Here is a 20,028-nt window from a genome sequence, read left to right on the forward strand (position 1 = left end):
TGCCTGGCCTCGCCGGGGGCTGCCTCCCCCTCGGGCCCGCAGCGGGGGCGGCCCGTGAGGAGGCCGGGCCCGCGGCTGCTCGTAGGGCGCGTTTCGGGCCTGGCGGTGCGGGCCGGGCCGGGTCATGGCGCGGGAAAGGGACCGTTACCTCAGGGAGAGTAACCCGGGTCCCTTCGCCCTCGGTGGGGCTGGAGAAAGTGAGGTGGTTACCAAAGGCAGCAAAATTGCCTGTGGCGCAGTATGCGTTTTTAACCTTATTTTTTAAAGATAAAAAAATGTTTTTAGTGGTAAGTCAATTGTGGTTTTAGGGGCGTTTAGACCCATGATGTTCCTTTCAGCCAGGGCTGTTTCTGAAGTCCAGCCTTTTCCTTATCCACATTCTTTGACATTCAAAAGAGAAAACCCCTCTATGATTAATCGAGACTTCTTGCCGTTTTATTAAGAGTTTGCCTATTACTTTGATTACTTTCACTTTAATTACCCTAATTAGCCATCATGATATAATTTAGCATTGCTGTCACATTAGGCCACAGGTGATATTACCAAGAAAGACTTGAGGGCATACCCCCCCTCCCCGAGTTCTGAAATAGAAATCACATTAAAAGGAGGTGGTTTGATCAAAGGCGTGCGCCTCTTTGCCCCTCCGCTGAGGTTCAAGCACAGCTTGTGGGAATAAAACCGGGGCTGGTGCCTTCAATGGATTGTGGTCCAGGCTGCAAAAATCATTACCCATAATTTGACTTTGTGGCATGACTGAGTAGTGTGGAAGTTGCTTCCAGCCATGTTTTGCCTTGTAGATACAAAGAACATGGAGGATGCCAGTATCCTCCATTCATCATTTCTAGCATAAAGAGTCCCCGTTTAGTGAAGAATCCAGTGTGCTCACTGCTGTACATGGATGGTTGTGGCCTGTGTGGTTGGCCAGAAAGGTAGCAGTGAGGTGAAGAAATAATTTTTTTGACTTAAGGTTATATAGCAGGTGGTATGAATACAGCCAATTTTAAGTTGTGCATGAAACTTAAGCTTAGATTAATTTAGGTTCCTAACTCTGGTCCTCAAAGGAAGAAGAGGAACAGCATCTATAAGAGCTCAAGGCTGATGGAAAAAGAGTATCCTTCTGGTGGAAAGGACCGTGGCCTGCTATGATACCTGAGGTACATGAATAGAGCTCAGTGTGAAAACACGTTGTTATATGTGGCAGAACCGGCACTGTAACTTAGAGGCTCTGGCTGCTAACATTTTTCTCAAGCCACCAGAAAATTTGCTGTTTGTCCTAGGGGGCAGATATGGCAAGCCCTGTTTCTAGGATCATAAAAACGCAGGGGGGAAAGAAAAAGTGTGGAGATGTTTATCTGAACATTAAATATTAAGTATGCCCCATGCTTATTAAATATTAAGTATACTACAATAGCTCCTCGTGGTGTCTTTGATTACTGATAAATTTTTAAACGGAGGTGGGTGGGGAGGGAGTAACCACAGCACAACAAGTGGAGAGCTTTGCAAAGCAGGAGATGCACTAAAACGCCTGCAATAATCCTTTTCAAAGAGGCATGGCTGAGAAATCTTGCACTTGTTTCTTTTAAAGGCTCTCAGTGCCTGCAGTGCATGTAACAAGTCACTCCCCTCAGGGCTTTTAAATGCTAGGTGTAGCTAGGACTGAGGGTGAGAAACCAGTAATATGTGCATTTGGTACAGAAAACTTGGCTTAAGAAAGAGCATGGACTTTCTTTGATAGAAAAGAGTGTAATGGGGTGGGGCATTAGTAACTGGAAAAAAATTATCTTTGATTTATTTGACTGACATTCTTCACTTTGAGCTGTACCTGGGTTGGAGAGCAGACACCAAATTCTGCTCTCGTTTAGGCTGGTGTAAGCCTGCAGGCTAGGGAACCAAGATGGCCTGTACTAAATTATACAGGCTGGGTGATTGAATGCCCACAACACTGAAGTCAAGAAGCTCTGGTGATGTACTAAGCTGCTAAGCCACACGATGAAATTTCATCTATGGGCGTATTTAGTTGCAAACCCGCAGTCTGCCAGGAGGGTTAGACTGCTGGTAACTCCGTTGTCAAACTGTGTTAGGATATTCTTCTGTCGTGAAGGAAATCTGCACCCCTCGCGCTGTATCCCCATGACCACAGCTGCTGCTGTTGCTTTGGGTTAGAACAGCAGATTTCAAATGGAGACCTCTAAGCTTTGTTATTAACAGACCTGCTTCCTAACATTGGTAGGAAAGCATACATGAGACGTTTCTTTTCAGGATGTTCAGGTTCTCAGCCAGCCTTTTATATTATGTTCTTTATACAATGTGATAGACTGCTGTTTGCTCAAACCTTTCCGCACCCCAGATAATCACAAAAGTATAATACATTCTTGGAAAACTACAAGGTGATTAAATCGGTGTTTGTAAAGAGCTCTGAAACATGTGGGTGAAAGGTGGCATAAGCCAGAGAAGTGTTAGCCTTGTCATTGTATAGTCTGACCCAATTACTCTAGATCTGCTTGAGTATTACAAAATTCTCCCCTTTGCTCAAGCTTCTCAGTAAGGCCTTGAGGAAGTGACTATCTTAACTTTTCACTTGACTTGGCTGGGCTTAAATATAAGTGTGTTACTGCCTCAAACAGCCTAGTGCTCTCTGAGTGTGTAAAGGTATATGGTCACAGAAAGCCCAAATGATCTCTTTATGCACTGGACTATTTTCATGTGTGTTCACCCCATAGAGAACGATAATACAAAGGATTGCCGGGCAGGATTAAGATGCACTTGAGCAAGATGTTGTCGCTCCATTAGAGAAAGAAATAATCCCTTTGTTTATTTTCTAGAGATTAAAGCAGTAACAGCAGAAAACCCCCAAAGGTCACCACACACATACTTTGCTGTCTCAGTTATTGTCTATGATTTAACTGTGAGATTCAGCACTGCAATTGCATAATTTAATCAGCTCTGCTTGTGCTGGGAGTCCTGAAGCAGCTGTCTGTATGAGGTAGTCAAGTGGATCTGCTTATTCCGCAAACAGATAGGTGTGCTTGATTTTGGACAAAAGGTTCATGATGTGAATGAAGTGTTTCCAAGGAGTAACAGTAACTTTAAAGTTTAGTTGCTGAAAGTGCATGTGGTTCTTGAATACCTGTGAGGCGTTCAGTCTTCTGCGAGGTTTCAGTTTTACTTGTCTACTCCCGTAGGTATAATGTGTATGACCCTCAGCAATAATTACCTTTAATAAGCTTGTGTTTAATTGAAAAAGAATTGTCTTAACTGAAGAGGACAAGCCAAACATTACATTGTCTGAGACCTGAGAAGGAAAAATTCCCTTAAAGCAGTTAGATCATACCACTGTTGTCCACTTTCAGAGTGTGTGTACGAAGTGTTAATGAAGTATCATCTCTGTTTCCCTGACATTCACAAGTCATCGCGTCTTCCCCTCTGATGTCACATCCTCTGATACAAAGGCTGAAGGGTAGAAATTTCTGGCTGAAATTTCCTGCTCTGAGTTATCTCACTAGCATTTTCCAGCCCAGCTGTGCAAGTACAAGATTTTCTAGATGGAGACTGCTGAAATCAATGTCAGTTGCACCACGTATAATTGGGGAGCAAGGCTAGCTTCTCAATAGCAAAACACTTCAACGTACTAGATTTCTTGCACCCTAATAGTTAGCTGGCCAGGCTGATTCTTCAACTAGCTCAGCACCTTTGTGTCCAGTGAGGAAGTCATCGGAGCAGGTTTGTTTGAACAAAGTCCTCGATATGCCAAGCAAGTGGCAGTCCAAAAAAAAAAAAATAGTCATGCTCTCTTCTTCCATTCTTCCCAGTGCAAAATGGCCATTATCAAGTTTTGGTTTTGTGATTTATTTATTTAAAATTTTCATTTTTGCCATGTGTATTTAGTATATAAGCTTTGAGGCCAAGGATAGTGCCTGGTGTGATGAGTGTGATGGGCTGAATCTCAGAAGGGATCTTCCAGCACTGCTGTAACGTGAAGAATAACAAACTGAGGTATAAGAAAGGAAGCTGTTACAACATCTCAGTAGATATACAGCCAACTCAAATTAAACAGTGTTAACCAGCCCACTTTATTCCTCCTGTGTTAATATTGAAACTTACTGCTTTTGTTTCCTCTCATTCCTTCCCTGCTTTATAAACAAACAGGGATAAGAAAAGGTTGTTAAGGGGTAACTTAGTTGGTTACACTAAGTTTCCAACTCATAGTGGTTTGAACAAGTTTATCAACCAGCCATGGAAACATTAATCACCCAGAAAAATAGCACACAGTGAAATGACTTTTCAAAATGTCGTTGGTATAATTATCATCTTGGCCATTACATTAAATGCCACCATTTATAACTGTTATGTTTAAGTATGCAAACAGTAATTAACTTGGTAATGAACTGAGGACCCCTGTGCCTTTCTTCCCTCAGCTAATTTGCATGTTAATTATCATTAGCAACCAGGGAAACAAGTTATAAACAGCTTAATTAGCAGCTTAATCATTTTTACAAGAAAGCGTGCTGCACTTTGATACACGAGCAAGAGTTAGATTAATGAAGTCAGATGAGCATGTTTTTTCAGCGCTGTTCCCTGCTGCAGCACTGTGCTGGTACCTGGGCCATGTGGGTGACAAACGCACGCACACGTGTGCGCACACCCTCTGCCTCAGGTGTCTGTGCTTTGTTTCACAAGGAGGCGTTTGTGCAGGAGGCTCTGTCAACGTTCTGAGAGGAACTACCCTTCTCTTCCATGTCTGGTATCAAGTAGTTATGTTAAATAGATACTAGGAAAGCTGAAATTCCAGCATGATCAACCAGGACTCCATGTGTCTAGTTTAGATCGCAATCCTCATTTAATCCTGTTGCTTCTAGGCTCTCTCTGCTGTGATTTGATTTGATTCCACTTGTAGTCCCTGCAGTGCCAGTCAGAGCCCGCTTCACGCGAACTGTGTTGGCGCTATCTGGAACACCGGCGACACCCTGTGTGCAGTGCCCAGCTAGCCGAGGCGCCGTGAGTGCCACCACTGTGGGCTCCGTGGACGGTGCTGCGTGTGAGTACTTATGTGCAAGTGTTTAGGCGCACTGATGGTGCTGTTACTCCAGGTAGGGCTTTTGTACTTTAGGCTGGGATCACAGTTGAGGGCTGAGCTTATCTTTCTGAATAGTATTAATTGTGAATGTCTTAAGCAGTTGTGAAGCCTATAAGAAAAAAGAATTTACTTTCTTTTTCTTGTTCTTTTTTTTCGTTTGTTTCCTTTTTAGGGGAACGGAAAATTTAGATACAATTTGAGATTTTATTTTTTGCAGGTTATCATACTTCCATTCCCTGATATACATTACAATAAATAATAGCTAGCTCACATGCATTTTTGAAGATTTTTTTTCTTTTTATTACATTCAGAAGTTAAATGGAGACCTGGAATCATGTCTTATTATGACAAAGGACATAATGATTAAAGGAAGGAAAAATCTTAATAGGAGGGAGAAAGGAGAAATGCAAACTGTGGTTTATAGCTGGTGTTGCCCAGAATGCTTGATGGTGGGCATGTGGTGTAAACGTGTACTGATCTGTGTGGAGTTTGGATTCCCGTGCATGTGCCGAGATCCTCGATGGGTAAGCTGTCCAGATGAGGCTTCTCTGTTGCTTACGCAATGGATAAAATGTCAGTCTGGGAATTATTTCACATTAGTTTGCCAAGAGCACTTCTCATTTGATCAAGAATCAATCATTTGATGAAAGGCAATAGGAATTTTGTCATAACATGAGAATGCATTGTCCAAGGAGGTTGTGGAATGTCTGTCACCAGAGATTTTAGGAACGGGTTAGATAAATATCTGTAAGGGATGGTTTGTGTATTGCTGATCCTGCTCCAGGATAGCAGGGTAGACCTAAGGTCTGAAGGCAGGCGATTTTCTGTGATATGGCTGCAGAACATCCACGATGCTCGATTGGGAGATTTGGAATCCAACAAAACTCATTTCACTGCAGGCTTGATCCAAAATCAGGCTGGTTTCCTTATTCCATGGGTGTCTAGGGATTCTCTCCATCATGATAAAGATATTCATTGTTACAATGTGTAAAGAAAAATGTGCTTGCACAAAATGAAAAGGTGGTACAACCTTGATGCAACTCTCACTATTGGTAATACAATGCCTATCCTTCTGCCATGACAAACCATTACCAGTAGAGGGTACCAGTGCACTATTTGTAAGGATAGAAGTTGTCATCTTTGGAAATCTCTTTTTAATTATTTTTTATTTTATTTTCTGTGATTAACTGGGGCTAACACAATGCAGGAAGCTGCTACCTTCTCAGGCTTGTAAGTTCAGCACACAGAATTTGCCTTGAGTGACTCCTTGCAAAATCCTGACTGTTATAAACAGAATGAAGGCATTAATGGTGGGGGGCTCAAACATCTTTCCTTTTTGTTTCTTTCACCCTGCCCCAGACATAAAGATTTTGATTTTGGACTTTTGAATTTATCTGCTGGCACATCATTGCCCTTATTAATTCAAGGCAGTTTGTAAGAATGGGTAAAAATCCAAACATTCCCAGCTCAGGCAGGCTTTGAGTTGCTATACTGGAGAGTATAGGTCTGTGGAGCTAAGGAGAGTTGTGTTTCTGGCTCTGGATGATGGTTGAGTGAGATCTTACACTGCAGGAGAGGCTTCCTTTCAAACTGGGACTAGGAATTTAGCCAAATATTTTTCTTCTTAAGAGCCTGTGTAATTTATAATAATGCAGAACACCTCTGAGGAATGCCCTACAGAAACCTCTGGGTTTTGTGTTTGCAACTGTCCTGCCTCCCAAAAATGAAACGCAGCCCGAAATCACTGCCTGTGCTGAACGCCGTATTCCAACGCTGTTCAAGTCGGCTTGGCCACTGACAACAGTATAACCATCATCTTGGTTCTGAAAGCTCATTTGTGTAGCTTTGACCCCAGCCAAAATGAGCTCTGCTTAGCAAGTGGTAGTTCTGTCACTAACTACAGTCTACTGTGGCCATAATAAGCCACGGTGCTCAGTTCCCAAATGAACGGCAGCCCAAAGACACTATCCATCTTGTGAAGCAGTTGTCTGTTGAACTGAGAAGATAATCCAGGCCTCACTTTGACAGTTCTGTTGCATCTTTGAGTCTGCAGAAGCCCAGAGCTGAGTGTATTTGGAGACAGAACTAGCTGCTTACCACTAGAAGTAGTCCATATAGGGCTCACCTGAAAAGAGAGGAAGCTTGCATAAAGCATTTGTTGATTTACCTGATCTCTTCATAGCCAGGTGAGATTAGATGCTGGCAATTCATCCCTTTTCCTCAGATACCGTGAGAAGAATTGTCACATATTTTGCAAATGCACACACAGAAGACATCTGTTCGGGTAGTTTACCAACTGAGGAGATGATGATGATGGCAGATGGTACAGCTGAGAAACTACAGTACTTAGAGGTTAGTGTGTAATTTTCCCAAAGAAAAGACAGTAAATGCGGAAAGGGGAATGAACTGTTGGATGAGCCAAGAGTGGCAAGCAAGTCTAGAGTGCTCCAGCCATCTCCAGCGCCCAGCATGGCCCAAGCAATGGCCAAGTCGGGGAAGCATGGCTGATTTACACCAGCTGAGGATCCAGCCTAGTGTGTTTTATCTCCTCTGCCACTGGCCCCTGTCATTTCCTCACGAAGGGCACTGCCTGTAGAATGGCAGCCAGTAAAGGGAGCTTCCTGTGCTATGTGTCATGAATTCTTTATCAGCTCGTGTAATCAGATAGCATGGCTGGATGTTGATTTTGTTACGGTACCTGGAGCGAATCTCTATATGTTAATTTAAAGCCATAAAACTACAGCTTAGGGTTTCAGCATCCTAACTGAAACTTCCTCTTCTTGGAGGCATTCATGCTACGGCAGAATAATAATCATTGTAAAAAAGCAAGATGCAGATAAAATGAAAGTGCATTGTTTCAAGTAACCCATAAATGCCAGGAGAACTCTGACACCTAGTGCCAAGCGTGCAGCTGTGATGAAGGATTTTTGTTGGACTTTCTGCTTTTATTTTACCAGCAGTCCAGTAGAAGCTCCATAAGGAAATCTGCCATTGTCAGAAACATGGTGTTAAGTCTCCCTTGCCAGAGAGTGTCCGTGTTTGAACTGTCATTGCATGAGGAGTACACAGTGCTTGGCACAGCGGAGCTATTGTTTCTGGTCAAGGCTATTTCATTGCCCCTTTGACGTTCTGTTCTTCTGCCGTGAAGATGCTGCTGAGGTCAACAAAAGAACTGAAGAGCAAGATATCTATTCTCAAACAGTTAAATCTGGATATGGAAAATGCTCTGTGTCAAGGCAGTCACTTAAAACCGCACATCATGCCCTTAAGGTCTCCTGTCCGTTAGCCAAGAGTGGGATGGGGAACATCATGTGGAGCTAAAGGAAGGCGATAGAAGGTGGGATACTTAGAGCCAGAGGTAAAATGGATAGGAATTGGCAGAAGAGTCTCCTTGATTTCCCGGAGATGAACTGGCCCTTCGGTGGGACCTGCTGCAAGCGGCTGGAGCCACAAGTGCTGAGCAGCCTTTGCTGCTGCCAACAGGCTGGGGCTCAAATCCATCGCAGGCGGGCTTGAGCGGGGCCAGGTTTGGCAGTGGGCTCCTGTCTGTTGGTCAGTTGTCTCCTCCAGCTCAAGGGGTGAGCTCTGCTCTGCTGCACCCCCCAGCCTCAGCAGCTTGTCTCCAAAAAGACCATTAATGCTTAGGCAGGGGTATAGGACCTTGTGCTTGGAAGCGAAGCAGAAGGGATAAGACAGCACCGGCCTGCTGACTAGACTGTGAACCAAATGCTATAGCAGATCAAAGGGAAAAGTAAATTATAGATTGATAGATGCCTTTAGTTTATAAGTTATTAAGCACCAGGTAACAGGTTAGATTAATATTGTGCCTGGAGGTTTCTTTTTGCTTCTTTTTTTCTCTCTCTCCTTTTTTAAGAATTGGAGAAAACAAAATATTTTTCTAATTAAGTAAATCTACAGTGCTTGCTAATGGGGCCCGTCTGTGTGCTTGTCAGGGCACGGGGAGAACTGGAATAATGATTTTATTTTTTCATTAAATAGAATTATAGGCAGTTACTCAAAGCAACTGTGAGTCTAATTGAAAGAAAACCATTTCTTCTTAATTTACTTTCACGGTTCTGGATGATAAAAGAGTGTGTTCGCTGGAAAATTAAATAAAAAACACAACATGAGGAAGCTTGAAATAATGTTGCTCAGGCACAGGTGGGCAGAGAGATCCCAGTAGTTTTCCTGCTAGTTATTAGTGACTCAGATACCAGTGCTTCCTCTTACTCCCCAAAAGGTGTATTTCTTCTCTTTTGGGGCCCTTCCCAAGCTTTCATTTTAGCTCCTCCCCTCTCACTTTGTGTTCCAGTCTGGTCATCCACAGCATTAACCAGGTAAGCTTGCCTCTTCCTGCAGGGTTGGACTATTGCTTCCCCTCTCCTCCATGACTGACAGCAGGCAGGTATCAGTGCTCCTCTCTACCCCAAGTGATTCCCGCCTAGTTCAGGCATTGGGATTACCAGGATCGGCAGGAACCGGTGGGAAGCGAGCACGTTGCACGGAGAACAGACTGGAGCACTAACCCTGCCTAGGACAATGCTAGACTGTTTCGCTAAAGTCTAGAAATCACTATATGGGAGCTTGAGAGGAACCAGATACAAAATTCAACTTGGAGGGGCGCATGTAGAGCTGCTCCAGGAATTATTCTTGACGCACTGTGGGAGATAAAGTATGTCTAAAGGCACGTACCCAGAGAGAGATGGTAGTCGCAGTTGGAGCGGGGACCTGGGACTCTCAACTCCAATGGGTGCTGTGTGAATAGATTGCTCTGGTGAAAAGTGTAGCCCAGGACAGTGGGCTTTCCTTTCACTCGCATTACAAAGCCCTTTGGTTCCAAGCACCAGCCTTAAGCTCATGGGTGCCCCTTTCTGGGCTCAGGCTCCAAGGGTGCCTTACAGAGTTGCCCAGGTCTCATGGGTTGGTTGGATTTCTCTTCCCTTACTAGGGCTGCAGTGAGAAGTAAGGTTTGACCACGTCTTTCTTAGCCCTGAATGGCCCCAGAAATCTGTAGGTGCTGCACAGTCCCCCTGCACAGGCACATGAGGGGTTAAGAAAATGGGAACTGATTCATTCCATGGCGAGGGTCCTTATCTGGCCCTGGTGCTGCCTCTGAAACGGACACATCTGGTAGGGTCACAGCATCAAGGAATGGCTGCAGCACTGAGGCAAGGGTCTGTTTCCACTAACCATTTCTGCTACTTCTTACACTAAGTACTTCCTAAAAAAGGCACGGGATAATGTTTCATTGTGGCTGCTGTTAGATTTACGGGGATACCATTTGCTCCAACTCTTGGATTCACTCAGTCCCGGACAAGATTAAAACCAACCCTTCAATTTCCTTTTTTCTTTAGGAAATTAACTGTGGCTTTTCTGCTAATGAAAGTCCAGAGACACTAGCTTATCCAGGCGCTCTGCTGGCTCTGTGTTTGTTTGATATGTCTTCAAGGTGCACCTGAAGGAAACAAGAAGTTAAGGCAGCAAGGCAGCTATGGGCAATTAATACTAAACATTATATTCTGCCTTTTATGAACGCCTGCGTATATAAAGCCAGAGCAGGGCTTGGAATTGTCACTTCAGGAAATGCTCAGTCTTTTCTATTTGAAAATAGGGTAAAGAAAAAGGCAGTGAAAACTTTCCATGAAACAAAAACTCTTTTGACTCCATCTGTAGATGTCTGTGCTTCTGTTATCCCGTTACATAAAAATCTGTTTCTTTCCAGTTTCATCTTTATTTCTTCATGTTGCACAATACAAAACTGAAGAAGTAATTTCAAAAGAAAATTGGAATCTTCTCTTCTGCTTCTACTGATGTATTCCTAAGAAGTGTTTTTGTAACTAGCTTTACTTGAAAATAACTTCTTGCAAACTGTTCTGCTGCTGATGCCATGAGGCCTTCAAGGGAAGGAACTTCCCTCTAATCAGCCGTGTCTTGGGTCAGGACAGGGCAGGCAGTCAGAATGATTCAGAGCAATGGGACAAGATATTTATATTTTTCCCATCAGTAGACTTAGTTGGGAATTTTCTGACAAAAAGGGTTTTCACTGGAAAGTGCAGGTTCAGCCAAAATTATTTTTCTTCCATCTCATTCCCAGAAAACACTGGCTTCTTTGTTTCCTTCTCCTGCTGGAGAACCTGGGCCTCTGGGATCAATGGTTCCAATGCTGCCCCAGTGCAACCATATTAACTCCTCCCTTTGGAGAATATGAAGCTTTCCATGTAGTCTGGAGGAGAACTGGACCCCTTAACAATCCCCATGGAGGCAAGCGAGCTGTGACTCTGGCATCCAGCTGAACTCTGGTTTGTGTTGGATTTGCCAAAAGAAGGTTGTTGGGATTTTTTTTTTTTGTTTGTTTGTTATTTTTTTATCAGTATTTGAATTGATGGATTTAGTGAAAGAGAATCCCTAGTCAATAAACTCACGGGTTTTTTTTACTGACAGCTAAATACACTGGGAGGAATGGATGACCAGGCCCTTTGAAATATGTGCCTTTTTAGGTTTGGAAACATACTTCCAGTCCCATTTGTTGAGATGAACAAAAGTGAAGGGAATATGTTGCTGAATCTCCTATTATTAATGGGGAGACATCCCCCATTCTGAACATCTGGCCTAAGTGCTATGAAGGATAAAGAGTGTCCTACGAACTACCTGATAAATGCTTCTTTCAAAATAAAGATTTTTTTTTTTCCAAGCACTTTAATACCTTTCTAAGCTGAAATACAATTTTTCTCCTCTATAATCACTATATTAAAATTTAATACCATGTATTAATACAACATACTAATGGCAACCTGTGTATTATTCTGAACATAGCTGCCCCGCAAAAGAGTTCAGTGAGCTTGAACAGGAGAGTATTTAACTCTTCCCAGGCACTCAGTGGGTAGCAAAGGCACCTGTGTTAGTTGCTACCACACAGAGCAAACTTCTGTGCTGGGAATTGTGTGGGCAGGTTGCAAGTAAGAAACATATCCTCTTCATTTTTCTCCTGGGATCACCTCTGTTTTATAAAATGTTTCTTCTGAGCCCATTCTATCTAGTAGGGAAATTTAGACCAGTGAGACAGAGAGGATGAAACCATTATGAAGGGAAGGCTAATACATTGGGGTGTGTGTTTGAATCACGGCAGGGTGGAGGATGAATGAGTGAAGAAGGTTAGACCATTCCAAAAAAGAGATAACTGGAGACACAGAGATGGAAACTTGGCCCACACAGCAGCATGGTTGCTGACTGCCTTTATAGCCTGACTGTCACCTGGGTTGTGTCCCCATGTACGTGTGAGTGCAGATGCTGTGTGCAGGCTGCTGTGAAGTACAGAAAGCACTTTGCTGGCTTTCTTCCTGTGTGCTGCATCTCCCTGCACTTCTCCAGAGAGCAGATATTCGAGGTTTTGTGCGCTGCTCTTCCTGGAGACTGTACAGCCCCTGGCGCAGAAGCTCCTGCCCTCAGCTGTGTTCAGCCCGAGCACCACAGCCCTTCCTTCACCTGGCTGTTTGCTGGCTGACTTTTCCCCTTTCTATCTTAAGCCTTCAGAGCAGGAACTGACCCATCGAGTTTCAATGTCTAGGAAATGTTGACATCTGGCTTCTAGAATTTGATGTTCTGTAGTATCGGAGCATCAAACGTTAGTATAAGTACCCACCAAGGTGCCTTAAAAAAAGGACTTAGTCCCAGAATGACAAGGTTGGCTTAAAACCACAAGATTATTGTTGAAAGTTATTGTTTGACATTTTGGATTGCGAAGCTTTGTATTTCTAGTGTTCAAGCTGTGGTCTGTAACACGAGAGGTAAAAACTTGCTATAAAGGAAAACTCAATTAGCGTGTAAACACAGACATGCAAAACCTCCAGGTTAATGCAAAATGCTGAAACTTGTGACAAAATCTGTGTGGCTGACAAAGCCATAAAACCTTAGATCCACTTAGAAGCTAACAAACAGAGGAAACATATTTCCGTGCCGGTTTGATTCTGCTGGTGCCCCAGCCCTTTTGCTTGACTGGTTTATGCGACTGTGTTCTGATGAGCTAAAAGCAGCAAGAGTTAGTTCTTTTACAGTGTAGGTTGGGTTGGTTGTTTTTTTTTTTTTTTTTTTTATAGAGTCACTGAGTAAAATATTCTCACCTGGAAAGAAGTCTGTGCTGAGATGGAGGGAGGGGAAAGAAATTAGAAAAAGAAAATAAAGAAACAGGCAGTGGGTGGCAAAAGGGAGAGCGGTACACAGTGGTGAGTGTGAAGGATGACTTGGAAAGTAGAGGGATGCTATTGAGGAACAGCAGTAGGAAGGAAAAGGGGGGCTGAGGGGAAAAGCAGGAGACATGGTAAGTTAAGTAAATTCACATTTATTTCTGCAAGAATTTGCTTCAAACGCTATTCCTGCCCTCAATGAACATTTGCTGTTTGGACGCCCTCCACTACGGGGAGGAACAAAACCGCTCTGTTAAGGCAGCAGTGGTGGAGGTGAACACCGGGTCACCGGCAGGCTGCTGCGCTGGGGTCTGCGCGCTCCACCTGAGGCGCTCCGTGCGTGCCGAGGGGCGAGCCAGCAACCTCTGGAGCTTTTGCGAAGGCTCCCTCGGGTCCTGCCTGTGCCCGTGGTCTGGTACAGGAAACCAAACTCCGCTGCTAATTATTGGTCATCTCCAAAAACTCCGCAGCTTTCGGGGTAGCTAGTTCTGGTCCCTGGGGTGCGGTGGTCATGGTAAGGTTTATTAGCGTCGTCTTGACAGTGTTTAAATGCATAATGGACAAGCTAGAACATACAGCTGAAATTCTATCCTGCGCTGCCCGTCAGATGTGTTCAGAAAGAGATGGTCCCTGTTTAAATTAGGGCCTTGAATATCAGTACAAATGAAAGGGTTTTCAGCACCAAGGAGGACAGAATTATTTTTACCCTTAGCTCACCTCCCTGTTGCCTGCACACCAGATAGCAGATATGTTCCAGCTTATTGGGACTACAACCAACCTATTGTTTTGGTCCAGTGCGAGCTAAAGAGAACAATGGGAGACATTGTTGGGGATCTGTTGCTGAAGGTTTTAAAATGCATGTTATGCTGTGAAGGCATAGGGCATCTGCAGTGTAACTGTCTGAAGACGTTACTGTACAGTCTGGAGGAGCCTCCTTTACAATTGCCCCGCTTTAACAAGGACTTCCCATTTCCTATGGAATCCTACATGATTTCAGCTTTCAGTACTGTGAGTTTAGGGGCTTCTCTAGCAAAAGCTGTAACGCTTTAATGATCATTAACCTGTTATACTTTGTACTATGTACTCCAGTCATGGGTGTATTGCATGGCAGTTGCTGTTCGCATATCCCATAGGCAAGCAGTATTAGCACAATAGGACAGATATGCTTTTATAAAGTATACTTCTCATTAAAACTGGCATAGCTGTTCTCTACCAGTCTACTTAATCTCTTATTTGTAAGTGGGAGATCTTCGCTTCCAAAGTATGTTGCATAATGGTATTTAAGAAATGAGCTGATCCACTTTCTGTGTCCATTAAAAGGTGCCATTTCACTGCTATACACCATTTAGTCCTTTATGAAATCTGTAATTTTAAAAAAAACCCTTGAGACTTAATTTGAAATCCCCTGCAAAATTTATTTGGCCTTATCACCCGCAGATAAAGGCTCTTACAGGTAAATACTGAATTGCTTTCTGAGATGGGGAATACCTTCCCTGTCACGTGAGCTGGAAGAGAATGTTTTACGTAGACCAGCGTGACTGGCCGATGGTCTGACAGTTGAGCAAACTCAATGTTTCATGCAGTGCAAGTCTTGGTTCCTGTAATAGGCAGTTAGCACGCTCCTTCCAATAGGTAACTTCTCTCTTTTGAAAGTAGGATCTGCTGGCTTTTTGAACCACGTGCTGTCACCCTGTATCTCTGACATTTGCAGGAATGGCAATGGCAGGAGTATGACAGCTTGCGAGCAGGGTTCAGTCCCTCTGTAACAGCACTAGAAACAGGGACAAGATTTTAGAATATTATTGGGGCGAGGGGGTGTTAGGGTTTTTTTTGATGCGTGCTTTTTTTCTTTTGAGAGGGCAGCTGGTTTATCCTTGTTCCCCACTGACAAACAGGCTGCTCTAGCCAGGGTGCTCTACATGACTCCTAGGAAACCAGAACTTGATACCTAAGCTTCATTGATCAATTATCAGTTAGTAAAGGTGGAGGAGGTTGAAACAAGGGATACTTCTTATGCCATTCATCTGTAAAGTTGCTGGTGAGCCCCAAAGCCCTGATAAGTAATACAGAGCCAATCAGGGCAGAACGGAGCTTACAGCTGGATGACATTTTACACACGTTTAGAGTGTCTCGCAAGATGTTCTCCAATTAGTCATCATCACTCACAATATGTTTTACATATTACCACACAGTTTACAGTCAGTCAGACTAATACAATTGCAGTGCAGCTGCTCACAGCAAGACACAAAGGTTATGGCACTGTGTACATAAGCAAGCTGTGAAAGTTACAGCCATCCAGCTCCTTTACCCTCTTGTGCTTTTAAAAGCCAACAGAAGCAGAAACAAATAGTGAGTGCGCCTCTCATTTCAGCCCTGGAAAAACATTTGAAAGCATGGAGTGAAAGGAGGGATTTTGTTTTTATAATTTGATTCCCATTGCTGCAGCTGCAGCCAAAACCTTTAGATTTTGGAAAAAGTTCAGAAAGTGCTGCTTTTTGGAAGAGGTCGTGTTTATTGGAAAATTACATCTTGCCCAGTAAAAGCTGACAGTATAAGTACTCTAGTCTATTAAAAGCTACAGAAGACACCGTTAAGAGTTTATTTAATGATTGCTACAGATGGGGTTTGGGAACTTGGAGCCTGGCATTGGTATATTGGGTTTGAGATTGTGTTCTGGGAACACAGAAACCATCATTGTTTTATTAGTGACCCCTCTCATCCACCTACACGGTTAAACTGGAACTAGCTGCCACAACTAGCTTCTGCCTAGTAACTAGGTCTGTTTTCCTGAAGAAAAAGGGAAAGGTATCAGAGGTCAACACAGCAGCTTGGTGAGGACAGCTGAGACACTGCAACCAAGGAAGCCCAAAGCTGGCAGACTTGGGATCCTATTCTGAAAGTAGACTCTGGCTCAGACAGGGGCTTGACCCTGTGAAGTTTCCTGGAACTGTTTGGATTATGGAACAAAAATACTTTGTGGAAAGAGAGGAACCACTGCCTCAGATGTTAGACCTGATCTAAACTCCATCAGAATGTCGTGAGCTATCAATAGTCCTTGAACTGAGCCCTTAAAGCATAAACCTTCTTTGCCTGGGAGTGCAAAACATAACCTGGAATACTAGGAAAGATGAGGGTCTGTTTCTCATAGCTGTTCTGCCAACGAGGAAGGGAAAAACCTTCTTTTTTGCTTGAGGAAGACTCCTGTTCCTTTTCTGCCAATTGTCCAGTCTCTGCAGAAAACCCAGGTACAGCAGTGGTTTCTGTCACTGGTGTCGTAGTATGGCAGTCTTAGACATGAGTCGGTAGAGTTGGCAGCAGGAAGGGCACTGCTCTGCTCTATTCTGTTCTGGGCACTCCCCTGCTCAGCTCCCTGGAATGTGGGGGCTTTCCTGTAGTCTCTTTAGGGAGCGGCAGTTACTTTTATCAGGTGTTTGCAATTATGGTTTTGCAAGGAAAGAAAATGCATGAAATAGTACAATGATTTTGGAACTGTTTTGGTAGGTATATACCCACATTGTGCTACATTTTCATTGAAGAAAACAAGATAAAACAGTGACACTGATATTTATAGCAGAAAGTAATGAGCAGTATGAGGTCTTTCTGAAGGACAGACACAGCCACGCACACATCTTTTCCTCTTCTATGGCTGTCTGTTTTGTTAGTCCTTAATTATATGTGAGGACCTGAGTATCCATACAAGAGATGGGTCAGGAGGAGGTTCCCTACCAGTAAGTAAATCCAGAATTGTCCATAATGTGTCCCTGGTAGCAGTGCGGAAAGGCACCATGCAAACGGTTTTGCATTGTCTTGCATCTTGCAAACATCTTGCCTCTGCCTCTTGCAATTCTGCTCAGTCACACTTCACTGGAAAAATGCATAAGCCTTCAGCAAGTGGATGCCTCTCCAGTGGTATCAGATGTTTGAGTCTAGTCCAACCCTGCTGATTTCCTCTTTAAATTCCAACTACTGTATTTGCTTCAGTGGTGCCCACTGTCTTTGGGCTTTGCACCCTCAGACAGGCATGTTGCCTAGAATTTGTATGGCGCTCTAAGCGTGTGGGCCATTAGTACTAAGGTTTTGTGTCAGGGGAATGGAAGTGTTATGAAACTCAATGTTATCTTTTGGTTCTGGGGTCTGTTGGCCGGACGCCATATGAGATTCCAGGGATCCATGTAGGTTCTGCTCCCTGTCTCTGTGATTGACCTAGTGTTGGATCATCTACAGCGATCTAGGAGCCAGGCTTTCCTATGAATTCTCTCCTCAGTTACTTCACCAGCTCCTGAGACCTGGATAGAGTGGGTAGAGACTTCCTGTGCCTTTGAGAGGAGCTACCTTTCCCCTGAGCATCAATTGCAGTTTTACTGTAGCCAGCAGAGCGTGTGTGTGTGTAAAGATCCCAACGTCACAGCTGTTTAGAACAAATTCAGTGTAATTCAGTTTTACAAGCGGTGTTAGGCTAAATCCAAATCAACATTGCTTTCAGCAAAATACAGTTATAATTCTTTTGGCCTGCTAACAAAGTGTGTGTTGCCATATTTGTCTTTCGGAAGCAAAATAAAATATGACATTTACTGACAGCCTGCTTCAAAAGTGGAACAGCCTGATCTCTCTTACGTGCTGAGACTCTGGAGGCAATCCATTATTGCTCCTGATTCCACAGGGAGGGCTGCCATCAGAACGTAACCCACTGCAAAGAGGAAAATTCATTGAACAGGAGGGGCTGTAGTCTCTTTGAAGTAGATGACTCACTCTGCTGGACTATGTTTCCTTCAGGAGCAATGTTTTCAGCAGTTAGATCATGTGATGGAGTGAATTTTGAAACTCCTCTGCGAATCTTTCCGGTAGCTGGCACGGAGGTCAGCTAGGGTGTTAGTGCTTAGTTCAGAGTTAGCAAAGGGGCAGAAACGCTGTGGATCTTTATCTTATGTGCTGGGCTCAAGCTACTTTACCAACCTGGAAAATCTCAAAGGCGGCTGTGATTCTGGTAGTTTTACAACTGAAATCTGGAGAATTCAAAGTTAGTGGTACGAAGAATGTTGTGTGGCTCCTAGGACATCCTTGGAGAACATCCCTCAGATCCAGAGTACTCGCCATTCACTCAGCATCACTGTTTCTGTTCTCTAAAAGTTCTTTCTGCTGTGGGAAACATCTCTAGGGCCTCATTTACTCAGCCATTAGAGGCATTCATTCTCCACTGGAAATAGCCTGGTTAGCCATGTACTTAGATATCATCTTTTACATCTATTTCCCTCCCCATCATTAAAGCTGGAAAAAAGAGGGGAAAAACAGATGTGTACATGCACACAGTTACATTCTCTGTCCCTCCTTCCCATGGAGATATCCCCTTTGTATGCATACCTCTCGGGATTCTGGACTTTCTCCTACCCAGCCGCACGCTCTCCCATAATACTTTTCCCTGTGAGCATGTGCTCAGAAGCAGATACCCTTCTTTGCTAGCCCTGCTCTAGCTCTATGGTATTTGGGCAAGTTAACAGCTAAGACAATGTTGGCTGCTCTCCTAGCATTATTGTGTACCTCTTCAACTCTTGTTATGTTACTTTGGTGATAAATAGTCATAATAAATTCTTTAATGGTGTGAAGATAGGTCATTACTCATCACAGCCAGGCTGTGAGAAGATCATAAATCTGGAATAAAAGCCATTCGTTTGGTTGGTGAATCCAAAGCTTCACTGTTTGGAAGGATTCATTTCCAGCATCCCCCTCAGTTAATCATTCTCTAAGTCCTCATAAATATCACAGGCAAAGGAAAAGAATGACCCATTCTTGCTGTGCCATAAAATGTATGATGTTGGGCTATGAGTTTTTACTTCTCAGCTCACAGGCAAAAAATTCAGCAGCAAACCAGAGGTTGCAATGTGGAGTTTCTTGCTGACTGTGCTTTCTAGGCCAAAAAGGAGGTGGGCATGAATGTATTTGAAGACAATATAATCTCCCAGGAGAAAGAAAAGACACAACAAGGATCACGTGCATGCATACATATGTGTGTATTGATGTATTTTCTTTTTATAAAGTCTGTATTAGTAGTACAAACTTCAAAAATACTGCACCAGACTATTCTACCTCAGCACCTCTAGCAGTTAGACTTAAAACAAGCTCGGTTATTTCATTATTTTATCAACTTATGGTTCTAAACTTGTGAGGGGGAAGATTTTCAAGCTTGACTTTCAACTCTAGAAGGCAGAAACGTTTTTGTTAATGAAGGGTGAGATTTTCAGGCATTTATTAAAAGTGTCTTATGAAAGACACTGAAATAATGACAAATGAGTCATGAAGATTTCCATACTAAAAAAAAAACGGGAGAAAAGCACGGATTGTATTTCCATTATAAAGAAAGATTAGGAGCACTTAAAGCCAAAGTGTGAGCAGGCTTCACGCAAGAGTAACTGAAATAGCTCTCGTGTCTACTCTGTGGCTGATTCCTTGAGGATCTAACTAGGAGCCTGCTACAGTTCTACAGGTGGAACTGCTGCTAACTAGACCACAGTTCATGAGTTAGTGTTGGCCAAGAATTCGTTATCCAGATGTGCAAGTTATTATTTCTTCCTTAAAATGCCAGTTTTTCTTGTGGGAAAGGTTTCTGACAAATTCTTGACTTGGATTGTGTTTTGGAAAACTGCTTTGAGTTTGTCAAAATATGTTATTTTGACATTTTAAAAAATGCAGTTGTCATCTTTCTGGTTTAAATGACTTTTTGCTTTCAAGCGTTAGTGAACTGAAGATACTAAAAACTCAATGTTCAAAAATGAAATACTT

The 20,028-nt window shown here is 43.3% G+C and overlaps 1 protein-coding gene across 1 annotated transcript in view; it reads right to left on the bottom strand.

The window, feature by feature from the left end:
• TTC34 (tetratricopeptide repeat domain 34) overlaps window positions 1–126 on the bottom strand; it is a 17,626-nt gene extending 17,500 nt beyond the window's left edge. The window contains 1 exon segment of the mRNA XM_009889679.1: window positions 4–126. Coding sequence (XP_009887981.1) covers window positions 4–126 — 123 coding nt within the window.
• Between the last annotated feature and the right edge of the window lie 19,902 nt (window positions 127–20,028).

This window comes from Charadrius vociferus, unplaced genomic scaffold (assembly GCF_000708025.1).
Source record: "Charadrius vociferus isolate BGI_N301 unplaced genomic scaffold, ASM70802v2 scaffold477, whole genome shotgun sequence".
NCBI lineage: Eukaryota > Metazoa > Chordata > Aves > Charadriiformes > Charadriidae > Charadrius > Charadrius vociferus.